Raw genomic sequence first — 22,504 nt, 5'->3', positions numbered from 1 at the left:
ATGCAAAAAAACCCGACAAACTCCTAAAATCAGGAACACCTAAAAGCCTGTTGGAGCCCCACTGGCTCGGAATGTCGTTTCCTGTCGGCTGGACTGCAGCCCCATCCAGGCAAGGCCTCCTCTCCCGGGTCAGGGACTCCAAAAGCCGGGCGGGCCTCTCCTCCAGGCGGCACCGGACGCGCCTAAGGCCCCTGCACGCCAGAAGGGCTCTCACACCGACACCCGCCCAGCCTGGGTCTCGGGAAGTGCCCGTCGGCCCCTGGGCTCCGACCTTCCCGCCTTGCGCGGACCCCGAGTCCGGACGCCTCGGGGGACCCAATCTTCCAGATCTGGGGCCCGCCCTCCAACCGTCCAGATCTGGGACACAAGCCCCGGCGCAGGCCAGCAGAACTCTAAGCAGGATCTGCAAAGAAGTCGTCAGTCCACGCTTACTCTCCACTCCTCCGTGCCGCGTTTACTGGGAGCTGGGCGTAGGCGCGCGCATGCGCACTGGGTGTAAACCGCTCGTTGGCAGGTGACCAAACAGACTGCGCAGCCAGAGAGCGGGAGGGAAGCCCCGAGCGTCCTGCGCGTGCGCACCCTCCTCTCGGCTATGCATCCTGGCCTGGAAGACGCGCGCGAGGCGGGGCAGAGCGGACGCAGGGAGGGAGGCACCGCGCACGCGTATTCTGCGCCGGGTCTTGCTGCGTCGTTTGAGAGCTGGGCGCAGGTGCGCGCATGCGCACTGGGCGGAGGGGCGCGCGTTGGCAGGTGTCTGGGCTGGGCGTCGGCGGGCAATGGGGTTGTTGGCGCTGCTGCTCATCGCGCTGTGCGCGCCGGGCGCCCGAGGGCTCTATTTCCACATCGGCGAGACCGAAAAGCGCTGCTTCATCGAGGAAATCCCCGACGAGACCATGGTTATCGGTCAGGCGGGGCGAGGGTGGACAGGGCCCTGCGTGTCCTCCCGACGCGGTCCAGCTCCCCGCTCCTAGCGGCGCCCTGTGGACGCTGGACCGTGGCCGGGGGAGCAGTGCCCCCTGCCCGGCGTCCTGGGAACCGCGGCGCCCCGCGGAGCGTGGGAGCCAGACGGACTAGGTAGGTTGTGACAGCTCTGTCTGCTCCGCAGGGAACTACCGCACCCAAATGTGGGATAAGCAGAAGGAGATCTTCCTACCCTCGACCCCCGGCCTGGGCATGCATGTGGAGGTGAAGGACCCTGAAGGCAAGGTAAGGCCACCTTCACTAGAGCTCTTGGGGTGGACAGGGCTCAGAAGACATGAGCTTGCACTTGGAGAGGTCAGAGTAGAGGCGGGGGCTTTCACTGACTGCTGTGCTGCAGGTGGTGCTGTCCCGGCAGTACGGCTCAGAGGGCCGCTTCACCTTCACTTCTCACACTCCTGGTGACCATCAGATCTGCCTGCACTCCAACTCTACCAGGATGGCTCTCTTTGCTGGCGGCAGACTGGTAAGAGAATTTGCTCTTTGGCCATAGCTCAGAATCTCTCACTTGGTTACAAAATTTTGATTTATTATCCTTATCATTTGTAACACTTTCTGGCACAGTCACAAGCAAGAAATAGACGTTGCCCTTCTGTCCCACAGCCAGGGACAAGAGTGGGTTCCATAGCCTGGAACAGACCATCGGAGGTCCCACCACTTAGACACCATAACCACAGAGTGTCTCTGACCTTACGACTTTGGGGTCCAACCCTGTTTCCTTCTAGCGTGTGCACCTAGACATCCAGGTCGGGGAGCATGCCAACAACTACCCCGAGATTGCTGCCAAGGATAAACTGACGGAGCTGCAGCTCCGAGCCCGCCAGTTGCTGGATCAGGTGGAACAGATCCAGAAGGAGCAGGATTACCAAAGGGTAAGGGCATGTCACTGTACTTGGACATGGCAGTTGACCTTTATACCCACTACACTTACTGGAAGTTTCTGCCTGGGGCCTTCCCTGCTTGGGAGATCAGCTGTTCAAAGACTGGAACGGAGGGCTATCAGCCGTTTTTTCAGCTCCGTAGAATAAGGGTAGAGAGGACAGTTCACACTCTATCAATAGCCATTGCCTACCTCTTTACATTGGGATCTTGCTGAAATGGTAAGAGCATGATTTCTGTCCTAGCAGAGATGCTTGTGGAGGGGCAGCATGTCACTTCCTTGGGGCACTTTCAGGGGAACCAGAGGCAGCATTTCAAAAGGCGTTTGGTCCCATAATTGAGTCGTGGCACAGGAGGGAGGGGCCTCGCAAATGCTGGGACTGTCTCTCCTGCACATTTAATCCTGCGTCCATTGTCCTACGCAGTATCGTGAAGAGCGCTTCCGTCTGATCAGTGAGAGCACCAACCAGAGAGTCCTGTGGTGGTCCATCGCTCAGACCGCCATCCTCATCCTCACTGGCATCTGGCAGATGCGTCACCTCAAGAGCTTCTTTGAGGCCAAGAAGCTGGTGTAGTGCCCTCTCCATGACCCTTTCCTGTCACCTCAGTTGTTTGGTACTTTCCCCACCCAATACCTTATCCATCTGGATTTTGAGGGAAGAAACAGTGAAAAAAAGAATATAAGCCACGTTGGTTCCATGGCAACAAAGCATTCAGATCAGCCACTTGTTAACACTGGTTCTCAAGGACACAGGACATTGGTCCAAGCTTTCAAAGATCTGTCTTGGGGTTTGTGGGGAGTCAGAACTGACCCAGGACTGTCTTGCCGCTTTCGCCACTAGTGATTCCTCTCCATCCTGTCACAAAATGAGCAAATGTCTCTCCTGCTTTAACCTCTCTCTTCGTCTGCTTAGAAAGTAGGCGACCAAAATGCCCCACCGAGGAGGCCCCACCTCACTGCTCCCGTCAGTCCTGGGTTCACTCAGTGGCTTCGTGAATGTAAATAAGGGGCAAAGGCCCCAGAGGATTGAAATGTTTTTCTATATATTAGAACTATTTTTTGATAAAATTATATATTTTCCTTCCTAGTTGAAGTGTTACTGCCTTTGTGTGACTAGCTGAAAACACCAATGCAGTCTCTTCTGCATTGTTTACCAATGCATTCTTGATAACTAACTACCATGGCAGCTCTCAGGATTTCAGTTCTCAGGGCCAGAAAGCAGACATGACAGCTGCTCTCAAGGCCTAATCAGAGGGCCAGGCAGAGAATTCTCTGGGACACCTGTGATTTCCGTCACACAGGGCCTGAGTTCAGACTGAGGCAGTGACAGAGCTAGCACAAGGCAGGGCACTCTTACCCTCCCATTTCCCTTAACGTTTATTTAAGCTGTGGTAAATGTTTTCTTCATGGGAACCAGATTTGGTTCTTTATACAGATTTTTCCAGTGAAATAAAGCGTGTTGTAGTAGCTGTGTTTGAAATGAAATAAGAGGCTGTGGGCAGAGGGGAGGCACAAAGGGAAATGGAGGAAAGGCTCTTGGTCTGGGTGCCTCTGCGGCTGACCCGGAGTGGATTTCAGCATGTGGGCTTGTGGTGCTAGAGCCTGGCCTGACTGGAGACTCCGGGGTTGTGGGAACGGACGGGGTGGTGGCTCAGCCATTCACAGAGCTCAACCAAGTAGACCTGTCGGCAAGGAATCCTGTGAGGAGATTACGTACCCGTTTCTTAGCTCCCTGGGATCATAAATTTAAACACATCTTAGTGTACCTCCCTCATGCCCTTCTGCTGTATAAAGCTTCATGCCCTTAGTTGCCCATTCTTGACGTTTTATTTCGTGGTTTTATTTACTTAAAATACATGATTTATCTGACGTACAAAACTAAATTCTGCCCTTCTTGTTTTTCTCTTTATGTTCTATGCTGTCCCACGTGTGTGCCTACTTTCACTTACAAAAGTACATGCAATTTAGTTGTATAGGCTTTTTGTCATTTAATATTTTTGTATATTTAAAAAATTCTAATTCTGGATGGCCACGTTAACGGTCCAGTGAGGTGAAATGCCATAAATGACTCTTCCAAAATTCTTTGGATATTTAAAATAGTTCTTAATGGTCTTCATAGAATTAACACAGGGAAAATCAGGTAGCCTTGGAACTAGTCAGCTTGTGGACATCTGGCCTGAGCCTCTTGGGGACCATGGGATGTGTCAGGAGGGAACACATTTCTGCTCTGTGGCCGTTACTAGGAATCTAGCCAGCAAATCAGACACTGGAGCCTGGACTGTGGGAATACAGGAAACTACACAGAAGAGCTGGGGTGGCTGGCCTTCAACAGTCTGTCCAGCTGTGCATCTTAATTATGCTGATACGTCAGTGTGTCCTCAGTTTCTCCTGTGAATTTTTTGATAGGAAGGGGAGTGGAGTGAGGACAAAGGTGGGAGTATAGCACACCTTTACACTGATGGGCACTTGGAATCTCGATTGCCAGAGGACAGGCTAATAGGTGGTGGCTATGGGGAAGAGAAGGATTTCCATACTGGTGTGTGGTATTCAGACACATTATGGCCTAGGAAAATGTTTCTGAAAGTTTGGCTACATCCAAGGAATTCTGGTGATTTTTTCCCCCCCAGTACTACCTTGATTCCATTCTGAAAGTCTTGCTTTCTTAGGTTATATAACATCCTTATCAAACAGCCTTCTACCTCCTTACCACAAAAAGGGGGTGGGGCGTAGGAGCCATTCTACTCGTCCCATCATCCCTGGCCCAGTCCCCAGCTCTCACTCGGACTGGTAGTCCCCATCTCCATCTTTTGGTCCCAGCCCCACTTTACCTGTGGTGCATGAATTGCTCTCAGTTCTCACCCTAACAACAGCCAGAGCCTAACCTCTGGCTCTCATGCTGGGCCCACGTCAGAGTAGATTCATAGGGTCATGTGAGAAACTCGTCAATATAGATTCCTGGGCAACACTCAGGTCCAGCTGTTTAAGTAGGTTTATGTTTGGGGTGGTGTGGTAGGCAGAATAATAGCCTCCCAAAGATGTCCAGTTAGATGTACTAATTCCTGAAACCTGTGACTATGTTACCAAACATGGCAAAGAGGAATTAAGGTTGCTATCATCTGCCTCTAAAATACGGCGATTATCCTGGATTATTGGGGTGGGCCCGATATCATAACAAAGTTTCTTTAAAAATGGAAGAGGGAGGCAAAAGAAAGTTGCAGTGATGTGAGGTGAGGATCCAACCCTCCATTAACAGCTTTGAAGATAAAGGAAGGGGGCCACAAGCCAAGGTGGGAGAGGCAAAAAAGGGATGATTCCTCTAGAGCCTCCAGAAGGGAATGCAGCCCTGCCAACATTGTAGTTTCAGCCTAGTGAGGCCTCCTCAGACTGCTGACCTACAGAACCATAAGATAATAAGTTTGTGTTAAGCCACTAAGTTTATGGTAATTTGTTACAGCAGCAATAGGAAACTAATACAGGTGGGGACTAAAAAAACTTTTTTTTTTTTTTGGCCACGCTGCACCACTTGTGGGATCTCAGTTCCCCCAAACAGGAATTGAACCTGGGCCACCGCGTGAAAACCCAGAATCCTAACCACTAGACCACCAGGGAACTCCCAAGAATTATTATTTTTAACCAAGCTGTGCAGGCAACATGGACTGCTAGGTTTGGGAACCCCAGAGCAACCTACCTTTTTGTTTCTTATGCCACTCATTCTTCCAGCCTTCATCCTTGTACAATCCAATTGCTATGGCCTGTCCTTTGGATTGCCTGTGGCCCTGAACCTTAGCCCAGCCTCGGTGACCTGTGTTATATGCTGGTACACCCAGCGTCGCTTTCTACTCTCAAAGCCATTGCCCCGTTACAGATTCCCACGGTTCCCACCACTGCTACAGGCAAACAGCCCTGGAACACATACGCTGGTGAACTTTTCCTGAGTACAGCAGGTGGTAGAGCAATTAGTGCTTACACATAAACCTGACAGAGATCCCCCAGATGCATAATGGTAGGAAAGGGCGCAGGACTCACCAGTGTTTCCCAAACGTGGTAAGCTACCACCCGCAGCATGCCTGTTCTTAGGTAGTACACAGACGAGCACTCTAAACATTGATGTATTTGTCAATATAACTAATGCTGGCATTACTGCTAGGGCGAGCCTGCCCCTGCCGCTGGTAACCTTAACCTAGCACGCCACTTGGAGGTCGTATCAGGGAACCGGCGAGGACTCGAGGGGAGGGTCCCTGCCCGGGAGGGTCCCCGCCCCTCGCCGCCCCTCGCCGCCCCTCGCCGCCCCTCCCCGAGACCCCCGGCCGCACAAGCCACCGCAGCCGCAGCACCCCACGTAACACCGGAAGCCCACTTCCGGGACGTGCTGACTCCTTTGAAGCTGATTGGTTGCTGCTCTGAGCAGCCCACGCGTCATCGCGTGCTCTTCCTGTCGCGCGTGCGCGCTGTCACTACAGAGCAGCAGCATGGAGGATCCCGAAACGCTGGGCTTTGAACACATGGGCCTGGACCACCGGCTCTTACAGGTACCGGGGAGGGCTGAGGAGCCGGGCTGACGTGGAGAGGGGCGGCGGCAGGGCAGCGCGCCGCCTGAGCCGTCCCTTGTCTCCTCTAGGCCGTCACCGACCTGGGCTGGTCGCGACCCACGCTGATCCAGGAAAAGGCCATCCCACTGGCCCTGGAGGGGAAGGACCTCCTGGCTCGGGCCCGCACGGGTTCAGGGAAGACCGCCGCTTATGCCATTCCGATGCTGCAGCAGCTGCTCCACAAGAAGGCGGTGAGTCGGGGGAGGGGCCGGGAAAGGGAGCAGCAGGCGTCTGAGTTGCGTTGTGCTCTCTTGGAAAGCTGTGCCCGCCCCCCGCACGCACCCAAGTCTTTCTCAAGAACCGGGTTTTCTTTTGACCTCTTACCCGTGAAGCGTGGTTTGAGAGAACCTGGTGGTTTTGGGGTAAAACGCTCTGGCCTGGGATTCAGGTTTCTTGGGTTCTAAGTCCGGGCCCTGCGACCACCGTTCTTTGTGTAATCCTGAGTAAATCGCTTTCTCTTGTTTATACTATAAGAAGTAGGCACATTTCCTCCTCCAGAAAAGCCAATGTCGTAATTGGTACATTTTAAGTAACTTTGTAACCATGAAGTAAGTTATCCTTTTTGAGGTCAGTGCCTGGGAAAAGAGTCTTCTATCTACATTCAGAGGTGGGTAAAGTAAGTGAAGGGATGACCAGACCTCAACTGGATTGTTGTGAGGAAGCCACAGCAGTTGGGTCAGATTGTCTGGAAGAGGTAGAGAGAAGCATGCGGTGGCTGTGATGACATGAACCGACCGGCTGAAGTCTTTAATTCGTCCCTTGCAGACAGGCCCCGCGGTAGAGCAGGCTGTGAGAGCCCTCGTCCTTGTGCCGACCAAGGAACTGGCACGGCAGGCCCAGTCCATGATTCAACAGCTGGCTGCCTACTGTGCTCGAGACATCCGGGTGGCCAATGTCTCAGCCGCTGAAGACTCAGCCTCTCAGAGGTGGGTGAAAGCAACAGGGCTGTAGGGGAATGCGTTGGCACTGGGATGTGGGTTTGGGTTTGTGTGCAGCAAGAAAGAGGGCTAATCCAGGGTGAGGTCCCAGCTGCTACCCTCTCCCCAATACTGAGGTGTTGCCCACCTGCAGAGCTGTGCTGATGGAGAAGCCCGATGTAGTGGTGGGGACCCCATCCCGCATATTAAACCACTTGCAACAAGACAACTTGAAACTGCAAGACTCCCTGGAGCTGCTGGTGGTCGATGAGGCTGATCTTCTTTTCTCCTTTGGCTTTGAGGAGGAACTCAAGAGTCTTCTCTGGTAAGGAAAAGGGGTTGTGAATAGACACTAGGACCTAGAGCGAGGGGGCAGTTCATCTGCCACAGTTAGAGGCTTTCGAGCTGGCGTCTGATGGGGCTCTGTTTCATTTTAGTCACTTGCCCCGGATTTACCAGGCTTTTCTGATGTCGGCTACTTTTAATGAGGACGTACAAGCACTCAAGGAGCTGGTACTGCATAACCCGGTAAGGGTCCTTTGGAAGCATCTAGAGGCGTTGACATGATACTCAAAAGGACTTGCTTCTCCCTTCTCAAAGGAGCCCTTTGTTATTTGGGGTGGGAAATGATTGGTTTAGCATTCCTGGTTCTGATGTGCTAGAAGCCGGTAGTTGTAACCATCCCCCTATCCCCCAACCTAAAATCACTATGTAGTTCCAGATGTCCGCTAGGGGCTTCAAACCATGCTTTGCCTAAAGCCTGAGAAGGGACCCCCAAGGGGCACAAAGGCTACTTTGAGCAGCAGGGCTAAAGTTCTCACCTTAGGTGAACTTTACTCTTCAGGAAGGTTGCTGCTATAGGGGTTCTCTCTTCATTACAGTCATTTATAGCATGTTTCTCTGTGTTCTGTGCCCCAAGTGTTTGTAGTTTTATGTTCTCTGTACACTGCAACGGTTAGCGTGCTTTGAATTCTTACATTACACAGTTGGAGGGGACCCACGGTGCCCTGCACTAACACGTTTGTGCTGTGGTTGGTGAGCCAGTGGCTTGCAGTAGCATTTCTGTCTTCTTTTCTTTCCTGACCACAGGCCTGTCCTCCCCTAGGTTACCCTCAAGTTACAGGAGTCCCAGCTGCCAGGGCCAGACCAGTTACAGCAGTTTCAGGTGGTCTGTGAGACTGAGGAAGACAAATTTCTGTTGCTGTATGCCCTGCTCAAACTGTCATTGATTCGGGGAAAGTCTCTGCTCTTTGTCAACACAATGGAGCGGAGTTACCGGCTGCGCCTGTTCCTGGAGCAGTTCAGCATCCCCGCCTGTGTGCTCAATGGAGAGCTCCCGCTGCGCTCCAGGTGTGCCATCTCCCATGTTTTGGTTGAAGATCGTGCCCAGGCTCTGGGCTTGACTGATCCTCGCTGACTTTATCTGTCACAACTCTGCGGTACCTACTGTAATTCCATCTTCATTTGAGGAGGTTGAGGCACAAAGATTAAGTCGGGGAAGAGTTGAAGAAGAGGGAAGAGTCAGGAAGGGTGACCGTTATGACCAAGCAGGGGGCAGGAGAGGGACCTCCAGCCTGCTCTTGGGGCTCACTTCCGTCTGCTCTTGGGCCACAGGTGCCACATCATCTCACAGTTCAACCAAGGCTTCTATGACTGCGTCATAGCAACAGATGCTGAAGTTTTGGGGCCTCCAGTCAAGGGCAAGGATCGGGGCAAAGGACCCAAGCGGAACAGGTGAGTCCATGCTTCTCTCCTCCCAGCCCTCCGCAGGGAGACCTGCTTTTCAGCCTTTCAGAAGACTGGGAGTATGGGGGCAGGGAGTGAAGGGCCAACACACGTGCTGCATGGGCAGCAGGAAGGGCCAGACTGCCTGGTTTGTTGGCGTGCCATCATCCTGTGAGGGGAGGTGGCCCAGCCTCCAGTGGCTGTGACTTTCGGGACGGATCTTTCTTAGGGGGAAAGAGGAGTCCCCAGTCTCTGTCTGCCTAACAGGTTGGCTGGCTGGGAATTGTTATCGGATTGACGGTGGGCAGTGTTGCCCCAGAGCTGAGGTCAGAGCCCGGTTTGGCTGCCCCCACTACCCTAGTTCCTGTTCCAGTTCAGATGCTTAAGAGTTTTACACGTGTCAGGGTCCTGTAGTTCCATATAAGGCTTTGTGTAGAGACTTTGCTGATTAAATAAGCTTGAGAACGTGGCCTTGGAGGAGAGGAGGGGTCTGTCTGAGGTCGGGGCGTTTTCCTGCAGGGCCGCTGATCCGGAGGCTGGTGTGGCCCGCGGCATAGACTTCCACCACGTGTGTGCTGTGCTCAACTTTGATCTCCCCCCCACCCCCGAGGCCTACATACATCGGGCCGGCAGGTAGGAGAACTGGGCTGTGGCGGGCTGGGCACCTGGACGGAGGGCACACTGCAGGACACATAGCCAGAGACACGGGCTGGGCCGTCTCTCCTTGCAGGACGGCGCGTGCCAACAACCCAGGCATCGTCTTGACCTTCGTGCTGCCCACGGAGCAGTCCCATCTGGGCAAGATCGAGGAGCTTCTTAGCGGAGGTAAGAGCCCAGCTCTCACTGGCCTGCGCCAGGGCCAGGCTTCTGCCATGACACCGTAGACCCGGTGGTGGTGGTGGTGATGGCAGCAGGGACACCGGCACAAGCAGCAGCCGCCCGCGCACTTGGCCACGCTGTGCGCCATGTCGCTCCACCTGTCCTTGCCTTTCCCTGGGTGGCAGGCACTGTCCCCCTTCACCGTCAAGCCAGCTGAGGTCCAGAGCCGTCGTGTAATTGGCCAAAGCCATGTTTATTCTCTGCCTCATGGGGCAGAAGGGCCAAGGGAAGAGGTTTGGGAGACAGGGTGGGACTGGTGGCATCTCAGAGGAGACCCTGGGAGAGGGGGCTGCTGCGCTAGCGCCTTCGGGAGGTCATGCTGTAGCGGGGCAGCCGGGCGGCGTTCCAGGCTGCAGGAAGGGCACGCTAGCCGGGGCTGGGCAGGGCTGCTCCACCATCCAGCAGGTTATGGGTGGAGGGTCCAGCCTGGGCTTCCTGTGGGGCCTCACTGCTGCTCGCCACTTGAGCCGAGAAATGACATGCTCACCGCCTGGCATTGAGCCCTGGGCTTGTGTAGAAGGTGGCCTGGGGCACTGCGTGATGGGGGATCGAGGGACGACTCTGGGCCTTGCTTCTTTGTGCCCTGGTTTCCTTACCTGAAATGGGTGAAGCCCCTGCTGCACCGCCAAACCCTTTTTCCCCCCTCCCCATCTTCTTTTGTAAACATCGAGTGACCCAGGACGCTACTATGACAGACCGGTGTCTGACGGAAAGGGCTGGTGCTCCTTGGTGCTCCTTAGTGCTCTGCGGCTGTCATCACGGGTACCTCGTGGCTGGAGTGGCCTGGAAGGAGGAGAGTGGGCGGGTGGGCAGGTCCTGAGGCTGAGAGATGTGACAGAAACCCAGGACGTGGGGACAACAAGCCGCCCTGGCCACAGCAGAGTGGATCGCCTGTTGTGAACTGTCCGTGAGACCCAGGTGTTTTTGCGCACGTGTGCGCTGCGGGGAAGGAGTGGGCTGGCTCCCTGGCTGCCTCGCCCCAGCATGAGGGGTGCCTCACCCCTACCTCTAAGCAGTAGGCCCCCACTAGACCCCAGCCTGAGCATTCAGCCCAGGGGAGCCTCACTGCTGTCTCCTCCACAGGGAGCGGAGCCCCCGTCCTGCTTCCCTACCAGTTCCGCATGGAGGAGATCGAGGGCTTCCGCTACCGCTGCAGGGTGAGCGGGGCCCCCTGGGGTCGGGAGTGCTCGGAGCTTCTCTAGGACCCAGTGTCAGGCCCTTGCTGCTGAGCACCCCAGCACGGCAGGAGGGCTGGCTCACAGCCCCACGTCTTGACCTTTGGTGTCTGCCCCCAGGACGCCATGCGCTCAGTGACTAAACAAGCCATCCGTGAGGCGAGGCTGAAGGAGATCAAGGAGGAGCTTCTGCACTCCGAGAAGCTCAAGGTGAGGGGCCGTGGGGAGGGAGGGGCGAGGCTTCAGGACATCGCCCTTCAGGGAGGCTGGCCCAGCTATGAGCATGAGAGGCAGTGAACTGGACAGCTAGCTGTGCCTTCAGCAGGTCGGTGGGGAGGAAGCAGGCCAAGAGCGGGTGAAGGACGCCAGCTGTCCTGTTAGGAGGTGAATCAGCCTGGCCTCTGTGGTGGACAGTGGCTGTGTCCATCAGAATCACAGCTCCTGGAGTTTATTTTCTTGACGTGCACAGTCGCACGTGTGCCCGCGTTCGTCATGATTCCCCAGGTGGAAACACCCGGGAGTCCTCCACAGAGACGCAGGAAGCCAAGTCGGGTGCATCCACGCGGTGCGTGTTACACAGAAAAGGAAGAGGCGGCTGTTTGTGTGTCAGTGCAGGACGGCCCGTGGGGTGATGATCAGTGAGGGGGGTGCGGCAGGCTCCTGACCTCCCCACAGAAAGGGGAGTGGGAACGGGGACACATGCCTTCCCATGTGTGCAGAGCACTTGAGGGGAGGTGAGAAACCAGGTCAGGAGCTGGCTCTGGAGGGGGACCAGGTGACCACAGATGAAGGTGGTGTGAGACCTTAGCCCTTGAAATTCTGGAAGACCGATTACCAGTTCAGAAACTCCCCTGTGAAATTGCAGAAGGAGGACTGACCCCGCAGTGCCCACTTCTCTCCCCTGCCAGACGTACTTTGAAGACAACCCCAGGGATCTCCAGCTGCTGCGGCACGACCTACCCTTGCACCCCGCTGTGGTGAAGCCCCACCTGGGCCACGTCCCTGACTACCTGGGTGAGCAGGGCTGGGGGACGCGGTGGGCGTTTGTCCCTCAGCTGCCGTGCACTGGGCTGACACAGGACCATGGGGACTGGGCAGCAAGCATACACACAGACACAAACGCACCTCTGTTCAGTCGCTTGAACTGAGCCGCACAGCCTCCTGGGTAGGCATTGCTGTCTCTGTTGGGGAGACAGGAAACCGGGCATTCAAGGCCAGGGGTTTTTGCCCCAGAGCCTGGCCCAGGGAAAGTGCGAGCCAGTACCTGGCCAAGCAGCCGCCTGGGCGTGGAAGGGAGTGACCAGGTGCGGGGGTGGGGGTGGGGTGTCGCAGGTAAGAGGCAGTGCTGCGCGTGCTGGAGAAGACTCGGGGTTAGTGACCAGGCCAAGCCGGGGCGTGGAAGGTGGCTGGAGTCCCTAGAACAGTTGGCAGAGGGGACAGAGAACAGACCTTGTGGGCACAAGGGATGTCTGGGTTGCAGCTGTGAGGACAAGAATGGACCCTGAGATGGTTTCTATGACGTAGAGGAGGCCAAAGCCCAGCCAAGGTGTTCAGGAGCCTGGCTCCGTTTACACCTGGGTAGCAATGTCCCTTGTGTCTTTGGTAACGAGTGTGTGTGACTTTTATGCTGAAGATGTTTAAAGTGGGTTAAGGAAGAGGAGTGGTGAGTGCAGACCCCTTCCCCAGCACCCCTCTGGATTGGCATAAACTGGCAGGTGTGGCAGGAGAGGCCCCAGCGAGTGGAAGGGAAGGATCCAGGAGATATGGGAAAATACCAACTTCCCCCAGGACAGTGAGCTAGAGGGGACACCAGCCGGGGTCCTGGTCTGTGGAGTGAGAAGGGAGCGGGGAGGGAGAGGGGGTGGGAGTGCTCTTGGGAGTGGCAGCTTGAGGTGGGATCTCAGTTCCCTGATCGGGAGTCGAACTCGGACCGTGGTGGTGAGAGGGGCGTATCCTAGCCCCTAGACCACCAGAGACTAGTAGTGCCTAGGAGCAGGGCCCTGGCTTTTGTCTGCTTTGAAGAAAGAGTTCAGCAATTCTTTAAAATTCAGCAAAAAGTAGTGAGGTAAGTAAAGTTTTATTAGGAGGGAAGATGGGTGCAGAGAAGCATAGGTGGGCTCGAGAGAGAGAGCACGAGCCAGCCGGGAGCTTTTGGGGTGCTTCAAGTCACTTCTGTGGAGGCAGCTTTCCAGTTTCATCTGGCCAGTCATCTTGCTTTATCTGGCTCCAGGTCCATACCTGGTCTGACTCAAGGCCCTGCCAGATGTGTGCGTGCATCTTTTAGCCAAGATGGATTCCAGCACGAGGGTGTTCGGGAGGTTAGCAGACCATATTATGGTCTAGCGCCCCCTCCCCTGAGGAACTGTTTGCTCATGCATAGTTTGGGAGGTCTCCTTGACCCCAAGAATGGGAAATATGTGGTTTCCTTATCTTTTACCTAAGCAGTGCTTAACCCCTCTGTTCCTGCCATTCCTGTTACCTTGAGGTGTCCACAGGAAACAAAGTCCAGCTGCTTATCCTGTTCCTATTATTATCTTTATTTTCAAAGTGTAAACAGGAGGCTAGTTGTAAATGGCTAACCTGGGGCCCATCTATCTCCTGCCTCAGGAGGGAACTCCATCCTCTCTGTCACAAAGGAGCAAAGTCATTGCCAGAAGCGTGTGACCTAAAGGGGTCAAGGTGATGTGGGAGGGTGTGGCGGTGTGATGCCCAGAGGCCTGTCAGGACCTGTGTGGCCTGGCCGGATGGGACCCTGTGCTGTTGGGCAGTTGGGAGTGACAGCAGAGCCCAGGGATCATGTAGCAGGTCACGAGCAGTGATGGTGGCACCTGACAGGTGAGGAAGGATATGGGAGGAGGGGCCACATAGGAAGAAATTACATGTAGGGTGTTTTTGTTTCAGCAGCATTTTCTTTCCTTTTTTTTTTTTTTTTTTAATACTTATTTGGCTGCACCGGGTCTTAGTTGTGGTACGCAGGATCTTCGTTGTGGCATGTGTGATCTTTAGTTGCAGCATGCGGGCTCTTAGTTGCGGCATACGGAACTAGGTCCCTGACCAGGGATCTAACCCGGGCCCCTCTTGCATTCGAAGAGCGTAGTCTTAACCACTGAACCACCAGGGAAGTCTCAGCATTTTCTTTTCTCTGTTACACACTTACTGTGACAAATCTAAATACTGTAAAGAAGTGTTTTAGACGGTGAAAGTCCCCAGAATCCCACCCCTGGGGATAGCTGTTCTTCTGGCCCTGTGCATGTGTGATAATAGATAGTCGTGTGTTCTTAGGCATTTTAAGTGTGTATTGGAGTGCCAGGCACTGGCTCAGAGTGGGAGAGAGCACCCTGGGAGCCAGCTGGAGAGGGTGGAGCCAGCTGGGGGGTGGAGCCAGCTGGAGGGTGGAGCCAGCTGGAGGGTGGAGCTGGCGCAGGGGGTGGGCAGTGGCCGCTGAGCCAGATGTCTCTTCCAGTTCCTCCTGCTCTTCGTGGCCTCCTCCACCCTCACAAGAAGCGGAAGAAGCCCCCTTCCTCTAAGAAGGCCAAGGTATGTCCCCTGGGGCCTTGGTGACAGCTGCAGGGCTCCCCTCCCACCTTGCTCCATTGTCTCCAGGATGTGCTCACCCCTTGCCCTCAGGAGGGAGGAGAGAAGTCCTGAGGACTGGCCCCAAACTCCAGGCCCCTGAACAAGGTTGTGGGTACTGGGGCTCTGCCTTGGCCACCCACGGGGCAGCTTCAGGAGCAAAGGGGGACCTGTTGTTCTGTCCCCACTGCCCTCCTCATCCTTCAAGCTACAGGAGGTAGAAGGTGGGCCCCTGCGGTGTCCACAGCAGCTCCTATCCTTGGCTCACGGCCTGTACGGCTTGTCAAGTGGCAACGGCACCCCCTTTTCTGAGTCTGTCTCCTTTTGCTCACACGGACGTCCACTCGCCACAGCTAATCCACAGTTTTGCCCCCACAGAAGGTGAAAACCCAGAACCCACTGCGCAGCTTCAGGCACAGAGAAGAGAAGCGCGGACCCACAGCAGCGCCCTCCTAAGCTTGTCCAGGGCCTCTCCCGGGGCTGAGCACAGGGTGTGGAGCAGGCTTCCCAGCCTGGAGGGAGCTTGATTCCCGCACTGGATGGACTGGATTCGGGGCAGGCAGCACTGTGGCCCTCTAGACTTATGGCCAGGGTGGTGCTTTGCCTTTAACAACAGAATAAAAATCCTGGCTGCCCTGGTTTGTGCCTCCTACCTGTAGGAAGGGGCCATCCCTGGAAACCTTGGGAATCAGAAACCACTTCCAGTAAGCAGTGCCTGGCTCTCTGCCTGCTGTGCACAGTGCCTCCTTGGCCAGAAGAGGTAAGTCATGCAGTGCTGCAACCTGCTGCCTTCGGGCCCAGGAGACACCTGCCCTCCTCTGGGTCTCTGGCCTAACCGCCAGCAGCTCCAGCCTTCCTGTCTAGGATTAGGCTGACAGCCTCCCTTCCCTGAAGCTTGGAAACGACTTCTCGCCTGCAGGGAAGATGGTCTTTCTCCAGATATGGACACGTTGTAAATTCAGCCTTCCACTCTCTCAGGCAGCCAGGGACAGCTGTCTCTCCTCCCCAAACTGCTCTCTGCTCTGCTCCGTTCAGCACACCTGGGTGCGGTGTTTTTGTTTGTTTGTTTCAGTTCAAACTCATTTTCCTTTTATTCACGTCCAAGTTATCGATATATTACATGGTTTGGTACTCAAAAAGGAAAACTTGTTCAGGTAAGGTAGTATGTTATCAGTATTTCCAGGTGGTTGTTTACAGTCAAGTAGCAGTATCAGTAAATCCTTGGGAAGCCCATCCATGGGGTTTACGCTTTGTCAAGGCGCAGTTCCTCTGGAGTGGAGATTCCCAGTTCATTTAAAGTTCGTCTAGGTTCCTGGATGACGTTAGGGTAGATTTCCTTATGAGGTCGTGCTTTGACCTTAACCTCTAGGATGTGAACTGCACTAGCAGTCATTTAAGTGTCTGCATGCCTGCAGTGATTTTGCGTTCTGGAACCAGATCATAGCCAGCTAGCATGTTCGTCCCTTTATGCAATTCCCAAGTGTCAGTATCTGGCTTACTGGAGTATGTCACCCAGCGAGCATCACATGCCTCCTCTGTCTCACGTGACCCATGGGACTAGCAGCGAATTGACTGGCTAGCGGCAGCAGGGCCGGGGACTGGAGTGGGGTGCCGGAGGACTCGAGGGCTGGTCCAGGCGACTGCGGCTGCTGCTACCGAGCGCCGGTGGTCAGTGGCGCCTAGCATGATGGCGATGGCGGCGCAAAGGTTAAGGCCAAGGAGAAGTTGGGTGTGAGCTCAGGACCACTCAGGAGCTCGTGGGGGCCGGACTCCACCTGGGTTTTAAATGCACGAGTGGCAGTGTGACGCCCACACGCCCTTAGCTGCAAGGCTGTAACAGTAGAGGGTCCCAACCCACATCTGGGCCTCCCAGCTGCTGTCTGGAGGAGGCACGACGCTGATGACTCAGTGCTCTGGATTGTGCCGGGGAAGAAAGTCAAAAGTGTTTGAGTTTCTTTCAGAAAGAAAAGCAGGCCTCAGCGCCATCTGGTCTGCATGGCGGGAGGAGCCCGGGTCTCTGGCTGCTGTTACGGTGTGCTGGGACTTGGGGTTGCTGGGACCTCAGGTTTGGGGTCTCCACATTTCCTGCTCCTGTCTGAGGATTTCCAGGGAGCCAGGGTGTGCGTGGTAGGGGTTGCTGCTCGGGTGGGTTTATCCGTGAGTGGAACAGCGGCCAGTGCAGTGCGGCCAGCGTTCCTGCGGTCTGCCCTGGCTCGGGCGCCTTAATGGAGATCGGTTAATGGAGCTGAACAAAGATGGCTGCTTACGAGTGTCTGCTGGGTCCCAGAACTGTACCGAGAGCATTGTGGGTGTCACTGCACGTGGGACAAGCCGGCCTTGGAGAGCTTCCTGGCCCCCGCCTGGCTGCTGCCTTCAGTCTCTGCCAGACCTCCCCACCTGCTGCCCGAGGCAGGTGAGCAGCTGAGGCCTGACCCTGGGGACACGGCAGCCCGGGCCATCGAGGAGGCAGTCTGCTCTACGATGTGTGCCAACCTCGCACTGTAACCTTCCTTGTTCCTCCGCCTGCCACCTCCAGGCATCCCGGCCAATGAGCTTACACCCAGAGTCAGCCCGGATGCAGGAGAGTGGGCACCTCGGGTTCCCCCAGTGATGTTGCTTCTCAAAGGGGCCTCTGCTCTGGGCTGTGTTCCCACCTGGGCACAGAGCTGGGGCCTGGCGGCTGCGTGCTGGATGCAGGCTGTTTGCCGAGAGCCGTGCTGAGCATTCTACCAACATAAGGCTACTCCCGATTCCTGGGTGGGAGGCTGAGGCTCAGAACTTAGCCTGGCGTCAAGGTCACAGGGCAGGTGGTGGCAGGATTTGGAGGTCAGCACAGGCCTGCTCTGGTGTCTCGGGCTGGCCCGGCTATCCACGCCCACGGAGGAGTAGCCAGCGCTGCTGGCGCTCTCACCAGCATGGGGCAGGTGCCATCCTAGGCACTTTATTACATAACCCTGGGCTGTATTTACATAACCCTCACTCAGCTGGAATGGGCCCTGGCACTTGGTGGGATATGAATTGGGCGGGTTGAGGAGAGTGGTGTGTCCCCATGCCCTGGGTCTGCAGAGGGAAGGTGTACGGATGTCTCATTCAGTCACACAGTCTTGGGTGGAGGCACTGCTGTCCATTTACACGTGGGGAAACAGGCCCTCAGAGGTTGAACTTGTGTATCTGATACCGAAACCTGTGCCCTCGTTAAGCACGTCCAAAACAGAGCTGGACAGGCCCCAGGACACAGGCGTGCATGTGATGGGTTATATGGGCTTGGAAGGAAAGAGGTGGGATTAGCCTGCCTTAAGCTCAGCTTCATTGAGCAACAGATAAGCTTGGCCTGTTTCCAGCCGTTTCCAGGCTGGCTACGCACAGAGCTTACGGCAAAGGGGGCAGCAGAGTGCAGGGACTTTCTTCACCCCTGGCTGGCCTACTCCCACCCACGCGTAGGCTTGAATGGGTGCCACAGTGTTCCTGGCTGTGGGCTAGGGTCTAGGGGAGATGGACAGAGCACAGCCCCTGCATGGGAGGAGCTTTAGAGGGGTCAAGAACCAAGCTTTCAGTGCATCCCAACCTCCCCCAAGCTACAGACTCCTGAAGCACCTTTCTGCTCCGCCAACGCTTGTTGGAGCTGCCAGGTGCAGGTGCTGGGCTGGGGGCAGGAGGGAGCGGGCCGGGCCCTCCAGCCAGCGCACTGGTGGCTAGACTGGCACCTTTCTGGGATGTCCATGGTGCCAGGAGGGTTACCTGGGGCCTCACCCAATTGGAGGAGTCAGGTGAGACTGGAAGGGTGGGGGGAACAGCAGTTCTGAGAGGGAACAGTGTGTGTAAGTGCTCCGGGTGGGATGGAACCCGGCACATCTGAGGATGAAAAGAAAACCAAAGTGGTTGTCACCAAAACAGGCAAAGACTGAAAAACTAACCTGATTTATTTTAAAAAGATAATAGTCACATGTTAAAAAATCAAAAGATACCGAAAGGTGCCGGTGGATTTGAAGCAGGGTAGCACCCTGATCAGATTTAGCCACGGCGATAACGCATGGGAGAACAGAGTGTCCCTAGAAACCTCTGGACCCAGAGCACGAACCAGTTCAAGTGCATTTCCCATTCCAGCTAATTCTCTCCCCATCTGCTGAGGATCGGTGACTCAGCCTTTGGGGAATTAGTTGTTCTCGGGACTTTGGTCTTTAGCGGCAGTTTCCTGGAGGAAGGCAATGTCGATCAAGCTGAATTCGTGCAGGGAGGCACCCCTGCCAAATGCCATCCTCTTCCCTGGAAAAAAGCCTTAGGGTGTCCTGCTTCTCAGCGGGGCCAAGAGCCACTTCTCGTGTGTTCACCACAGCCATGTTTATGTGGAAAAAGAAGACGTGATCCTTCTGGGCAGGAAAAGTCACCTCTGCCCAGCCTCCCACGGTGCGCCAGGCACCTCGCTGGGCAGACTCACCCTCACTCAGCTCAGAGCCTCTTCAGAGCTCGAGTGTCTGTTTGCCCACGAATCCATCCTCAAGGCTGCTGAGAAGCAGATCGACGTGGCACGGCTGAGCTGGAGAGCATGGGTGTATCCGAGGTCTTCAGACCAGCTCCAAGAACTGCCTTTGTGGCACCCGAGATGTGCCAGCCCGGCCTCCAGGGAAGCGCCTCACTTTTCTTGGCCTCCTCTGGGGTCTCAGCTGTAAGTGGGTGTCGAGTGCCCTCTCCAAGTGTCCCTGTGTGTAGGATGAGCCAATGAGGCTTGGGAGCCCCTGTGCCCCAGCGCCCCCCGCCCCGTGCCTGGCTCTGTGCTAGACCCTGGGTCCCCTGGGACGGCTCTGCACACAGCGCCCTCACACTTGAATGCACACCTGGATCGCAGAGGCTTCTCGGAATGCAGGTTTCATCCCGCGGGTCTGGGGCAGGGCCAGAGACTCTGCATTTCTAATAACCTCCTTCCTGTGAGAGCCTGATGCTGCTGGACCCCACACCAGCCCTTGAGAGGCGAGCTTTACTGTTCACACACCCATCCCATTGTACAGGTTGGAAAACTGAAGCTCAGAGAGAGTAAGTAGCCAGCCTTAGTGCCAGCCAGCTGAGTGGCAGAGTAGGAGGGTGGTCAGATCAGTGGGCTCCCCTCTAGAACCTAAGGTCCAGCCCTGTCCTGTCCCTTCTCTGAGTCTCATCTTCATCTGTGAGGGGCAGTGATAAAGGGTGTAACTTTCTAGCCTAAGTATTGATATGTCCCATCCAATATTTGTGACATACTAAAAAATTATTAGTTGTTTATCTGAAATTTAAAACTGGCTGGGCGTCTTCCTCTGTATTTACTAAATTTGGCAACCCTAGAGTGTGGAACTTTTCTTGCCAGGGCATGGCTTCCTCCAGGAAGGCTTCCTGATCCTTGGCCTGGGCTGGGCACCTTTTTCTTGGTGAGTACCTAATACTGCCCTTGACCTCATTAGGCTTGTCTCTGGGGCCTGGTCTTTACTCTGGCCTGGGAGCTCTTGGAAGCATGCACCATGCCAAGTTGTTAGTGGGTTCTTGGGCCCAACCAGGACTCGCCCATGTTCGTTAAAAGCTTTTCCCCTGAGAGTGTCCCTGGTACCTTGAGGGTAATTCGTTGTCACAAGCCCCTCTCCTGCCTGAGGCTCTTGAGCACTAGTTCCAGTTAAAAGTGGAAGGAAGGATGTGCTAAGCAGGCTGGACTCTGCCCCCGATGCAATGGGCTGGATGCTCCCTCCAAGTCACCTCTGTGACTCAGGGCAGAGACCAGGCCAGGCCATAGTCCTGGGCCATCCTCTCCATGGACCTGCAGGCCCTTCCCCGCCTCAGGCTCCTGAGATGCTGTGCGAGCAGGCTGGGTGAGCAGACTCCCGAGATGCTGGTGGCTGCCCCACCGGGAATGGGGACAAAGGACCAGACAGCCCTGAGCTTTCTGGCTTCCACACCAGTGCTTCCTGGCTGCGGCTGGGCCCCAGGGAAAGACAATCTCATATGTTCACTGAAATGCATAGATTGGACCCTTATATGTGCAATATCCCTGCCCCAGGAACCAGGAACTCAGCTTCCAGGAGCAAAACACATAAGGCAACAGAGAGGCCAAATGCTGTGATGGCTAGAGCATGGAGAGCCCACCTGGGCCTGGGGTGGTGGGCAAAGTCCCCACCACGCTGAAGAATTTGACGCGAGTTGTGAAGGACAGGTAGGAATCGGGAAGACGTGGAGGGGCCTTTGTAGTGTCACAGCTGAGCTGGGGGCAAGGGACCCACAGGACACGTGGAGAACAGTGGGCAGGTTAGCTGGCTTAGCAAAGGCTTCGTGGGGCAGTGGTTCTCAACTGGGGTGATTTGCCCCAACGCGGCCTCTGGCAAGGAGTGGAGACAGTTTAGATCATCACATCTGGGGGTGGATGCTACTGGCATCTAGTGGGTAGAAGGAGGAATGCTGTTAAATCCGACAGTGCCCAGGGCGGTCCCCACAAAGAAGAGGTATTTGGCTGAAAATATCAAGTGGGCCCCGCAAAGCATCAGTAGGGGATGCTGAGAGCCAGGTGAGAGAGCAGGGAGTTCCGGGCACATCACTTAGGAGTGCGTCTAGCTGCGGTAAGAAAAGCCCCATGACAGGGATGTAAAGGAAGAGGGGTCGGATAACTGGAGCTGGATGGCTGCAGGGATCCGAGTTCTTCCATCTTCCTGCCCTGCCCTCTTTTTTGTAAATTGTGGTAAAATATACATAACATAAAATTGACCATCTTAATCATTTTAAGTGTACAATCCACATTGCTGAAGTGTGAAGTATTTAAAGTACATTCATACTGCTGTGAATTCACCACCATCCATCTCCAGAACATTTTCACCTTCCCAACCTGAAACTCAATACGCGTTAAACAATAACTTCTGACCCACTCCACGAACCCCTGGCAACCATCATTCTACTTTCTGTCTCTATGGATTTGACCACTCTAGGGTCCTCATATAAGTGGAATCACAGTATTTGTCCTTTGGTGTCTGACTTATTTCAGTTACCATAATGTCTTTAAGTTCATCCGGGTAGTAGCATGTATCAGAATTTCATATCTTTTTGTGGCTGAATAATATTCCAAGCATGTATGTGCCACGTTTTTATCCATCCATCTGTTGATGGGCACTTGGGTTGTTCCCACATTTGGGCTATTGTGAATAGTACATCAGGGAATACTGGTGTACACCTGTTCCTGCTTTCAGTTCTCTTGGGTACATACCTTGGAGTAGAGTAGAATTGATGGATCATAAGGCAGTTCCATGTTTAACTTCTTGAGGAGCTGCCAAACTGTTTTCCATAGTGGCTGCACCAGTCTATATTCCCACCAACAATGTGTGAGCTTTCTAACTTTTCCATAGCACTAACAACACTTGGTATTTTCCATGTTTTTAAATAAAGGCCAGCCTAATGGGTGAGCAGTGGTGTCTCATTGTGGTTTGATTTGCATTTCCTAAAGACTAACGATGTTGAGCATCTTTTCATGTGCTTACTTACTGGTCATTTGTCTATGTTCTTTGGCAAAAAAGTCTGTTCAAGTTCTTTGCCTGTTTTTGAGTTGGGTGCTTTTTTTGTTCGTTTGTTTTGGGCCTCACTGCATAGCATGCGGGATCTTAGTTACCCCACCAGGGATTGAACCCGTGTCCCCTGCAGTGGAAGTGCAGAGCCCTAACCACTGGACCACCAGGGAATTCCCTGGGTGGGTTATTTTTATTGAATTTGTGGAATTAAAAAAATAGATTCTGCATATTAATATCAGCCCCTTATCAGGTATATATATATATATATATTTTTTTTTTTTTTTTT

The 22,504-nt window shown here is 54.6% G+C and overlaps 3 protein-coding genes across 4 annotated transcripts in view; all 3 read left to right on the top strand.

Moving 5' to 3' along the window:
• Positions 1 to 690: 690 nt before the first annotated feature.
• On the top strand, positions 691 to 3,325 carry TMED4 (transmembrane p24 trafficking protein 4). Its single transcript, XM_024747903.1, has 5 exons — positions 691 to 903; positions 1,106 to 1,206; positions 1,319 to 1,444; positions 1,704 to 1,850; positions 2,283 to 3,325. The coding sequence occupies exons 1-5, from the start codon at positions 777 to 779 to the stop codon at positions 2,430 to 2,432; spliced, it is 651 nt and encodes a 216-aa protein (XP_024603671.1). The 5' UTR covers positions 691 to 776; the 3' UTR covers positions 2,433 to 3,325.
• Positions 3,326 to 6,298: 2,973 nt separating this feature from the next.
• DDX56 (DEAD-box helicase 56) lies at positions 6,299 to 15,354 on the top strand. Of its 2 annotated transcripts, XM_024743611.1 has the most exons (14): positions 6,299 to 6,387; positions 6,477 to 6,638; positions 7,213 to 7,373; positions 7,519 to 7,689; positions 7,802 to 7,892; positions 8,470 to 8,714; positions 8,979 to 9,098; positions 9,609 to 9,722; positions 9,820 to 9,914; positions 11,052 to 11,125; positions 11,264 to 11,353; positions 12,052 to 12,157; positions 14,607 to 14,680; positions 15,095 to 15,354. In XM_024743611.1, the coding sequence occupies exons 1-14, from the start codon at positions 6,328 to 6,330 to the stop codon at positions 15,170 to 15,172; spliced, it is 1,641 nt and encodes a 546-aa protein (XP_024599379.1). In that variant the 5' UTR covers positions 6,299 to 6,327; the 3' UTR covers positions 15,173 to 15,354. The 2 variants fall into 2 exon arrangements, with proteins under 2 accessions (XP_024599379.1, XP_024599457.1); XM_024743689.1 differs by lacking the exons at positions 14,607 to 14,680; positions 15,095 to 15,354 and having other exon boundaries at positions 6,301 to 6,387; positions 12,009 to 12,145.
• Positions 15,355 to 16,877: 1,523 nt separating this feature from the next.
• Positions 16,878 to 22,504, top strand: part of NPC1L1 (NPC1 like intracellular cholesterol transporter 1) — a 40,271-nt gene continuing 34,644 nt past the window's right edge. Inside the window, exon 1 of the mRNA XM_024743433.1 lies at positions 16,878 to 17,129. Within this exon, the coding sequence (XP_024599201.1) occupies positions 16,956 to 17,129 (174 nt within the window). The 5' untranslated portion in view covers positions 16,878 to 16,955. The remainder of the gene's footprint in view (positions 17,130 to 22,504) is intronic.

The sequence above is a fragment of the Neophocaena asiaeorientalis genome, unplaced genomic scaffold (assembly GCF_003031525.2).
Source record: "Neophocaena asiaeorientalis asiaeorientalis breed wild unplaced genomic scaffold, Neophocaena_asiaeorientalis_V1.1 scaffold137, whole genome shotgun sequence".
Lineage (NCBI taxonomy): Eukaryota > Metazoa > Chordata > Mammalia > Artiodactyla > Phocoenidae > Neophocaena > Neophocaena asiaeorientalis.
Note: the sequence above shows the minus strand (reverse complement) of the source record. Positions and strands in the feature narration are given on the sequence as shown.

Coding starts and splice junctions, on each gene's coding strand:
- DDX56 (XM_024743611.1), top strand. CDS start 6,328: ATGGAGGATCCCGAAACGCTGGGCTTTGAACACATGGGCCTGGACCAC. Junction 6,388..6,476: donor TGGACCACCGGCTCTTACAG/GTACCGGGGAGG, acceptor TGTCTCCTCTAG/GCCGTCACCGACCTGGGCTG. Junction 7,690..7,801: donor GAACTCAAGAGTCTTCTCTG/GTAAGGAAAAGG, acceptor GTTTCATTTTAG/TCACTTGCCCCGGATTTACC.
- TMED4 (XM_024747903.1), top strand. CDS start 777: ATGGGGTTGTTGGCGCTGCTGCTCATCGCGCTGTGCGCGCCGGGCGCC. Junction 904..1,105: donor CGACGAGACCATGGTTATCG/GTCAGGCGGGGC, acceptor TCTGCTCCGCAG/GGAACTACCGCACCCAAATG. Junction 1,445..1,703: donor TCTTTGCTGGCGGCAGACTG/GTAAGAGAATTT, acceptor GTTTCCTTCTAG/CGTGTGCACCTAGACATCCA.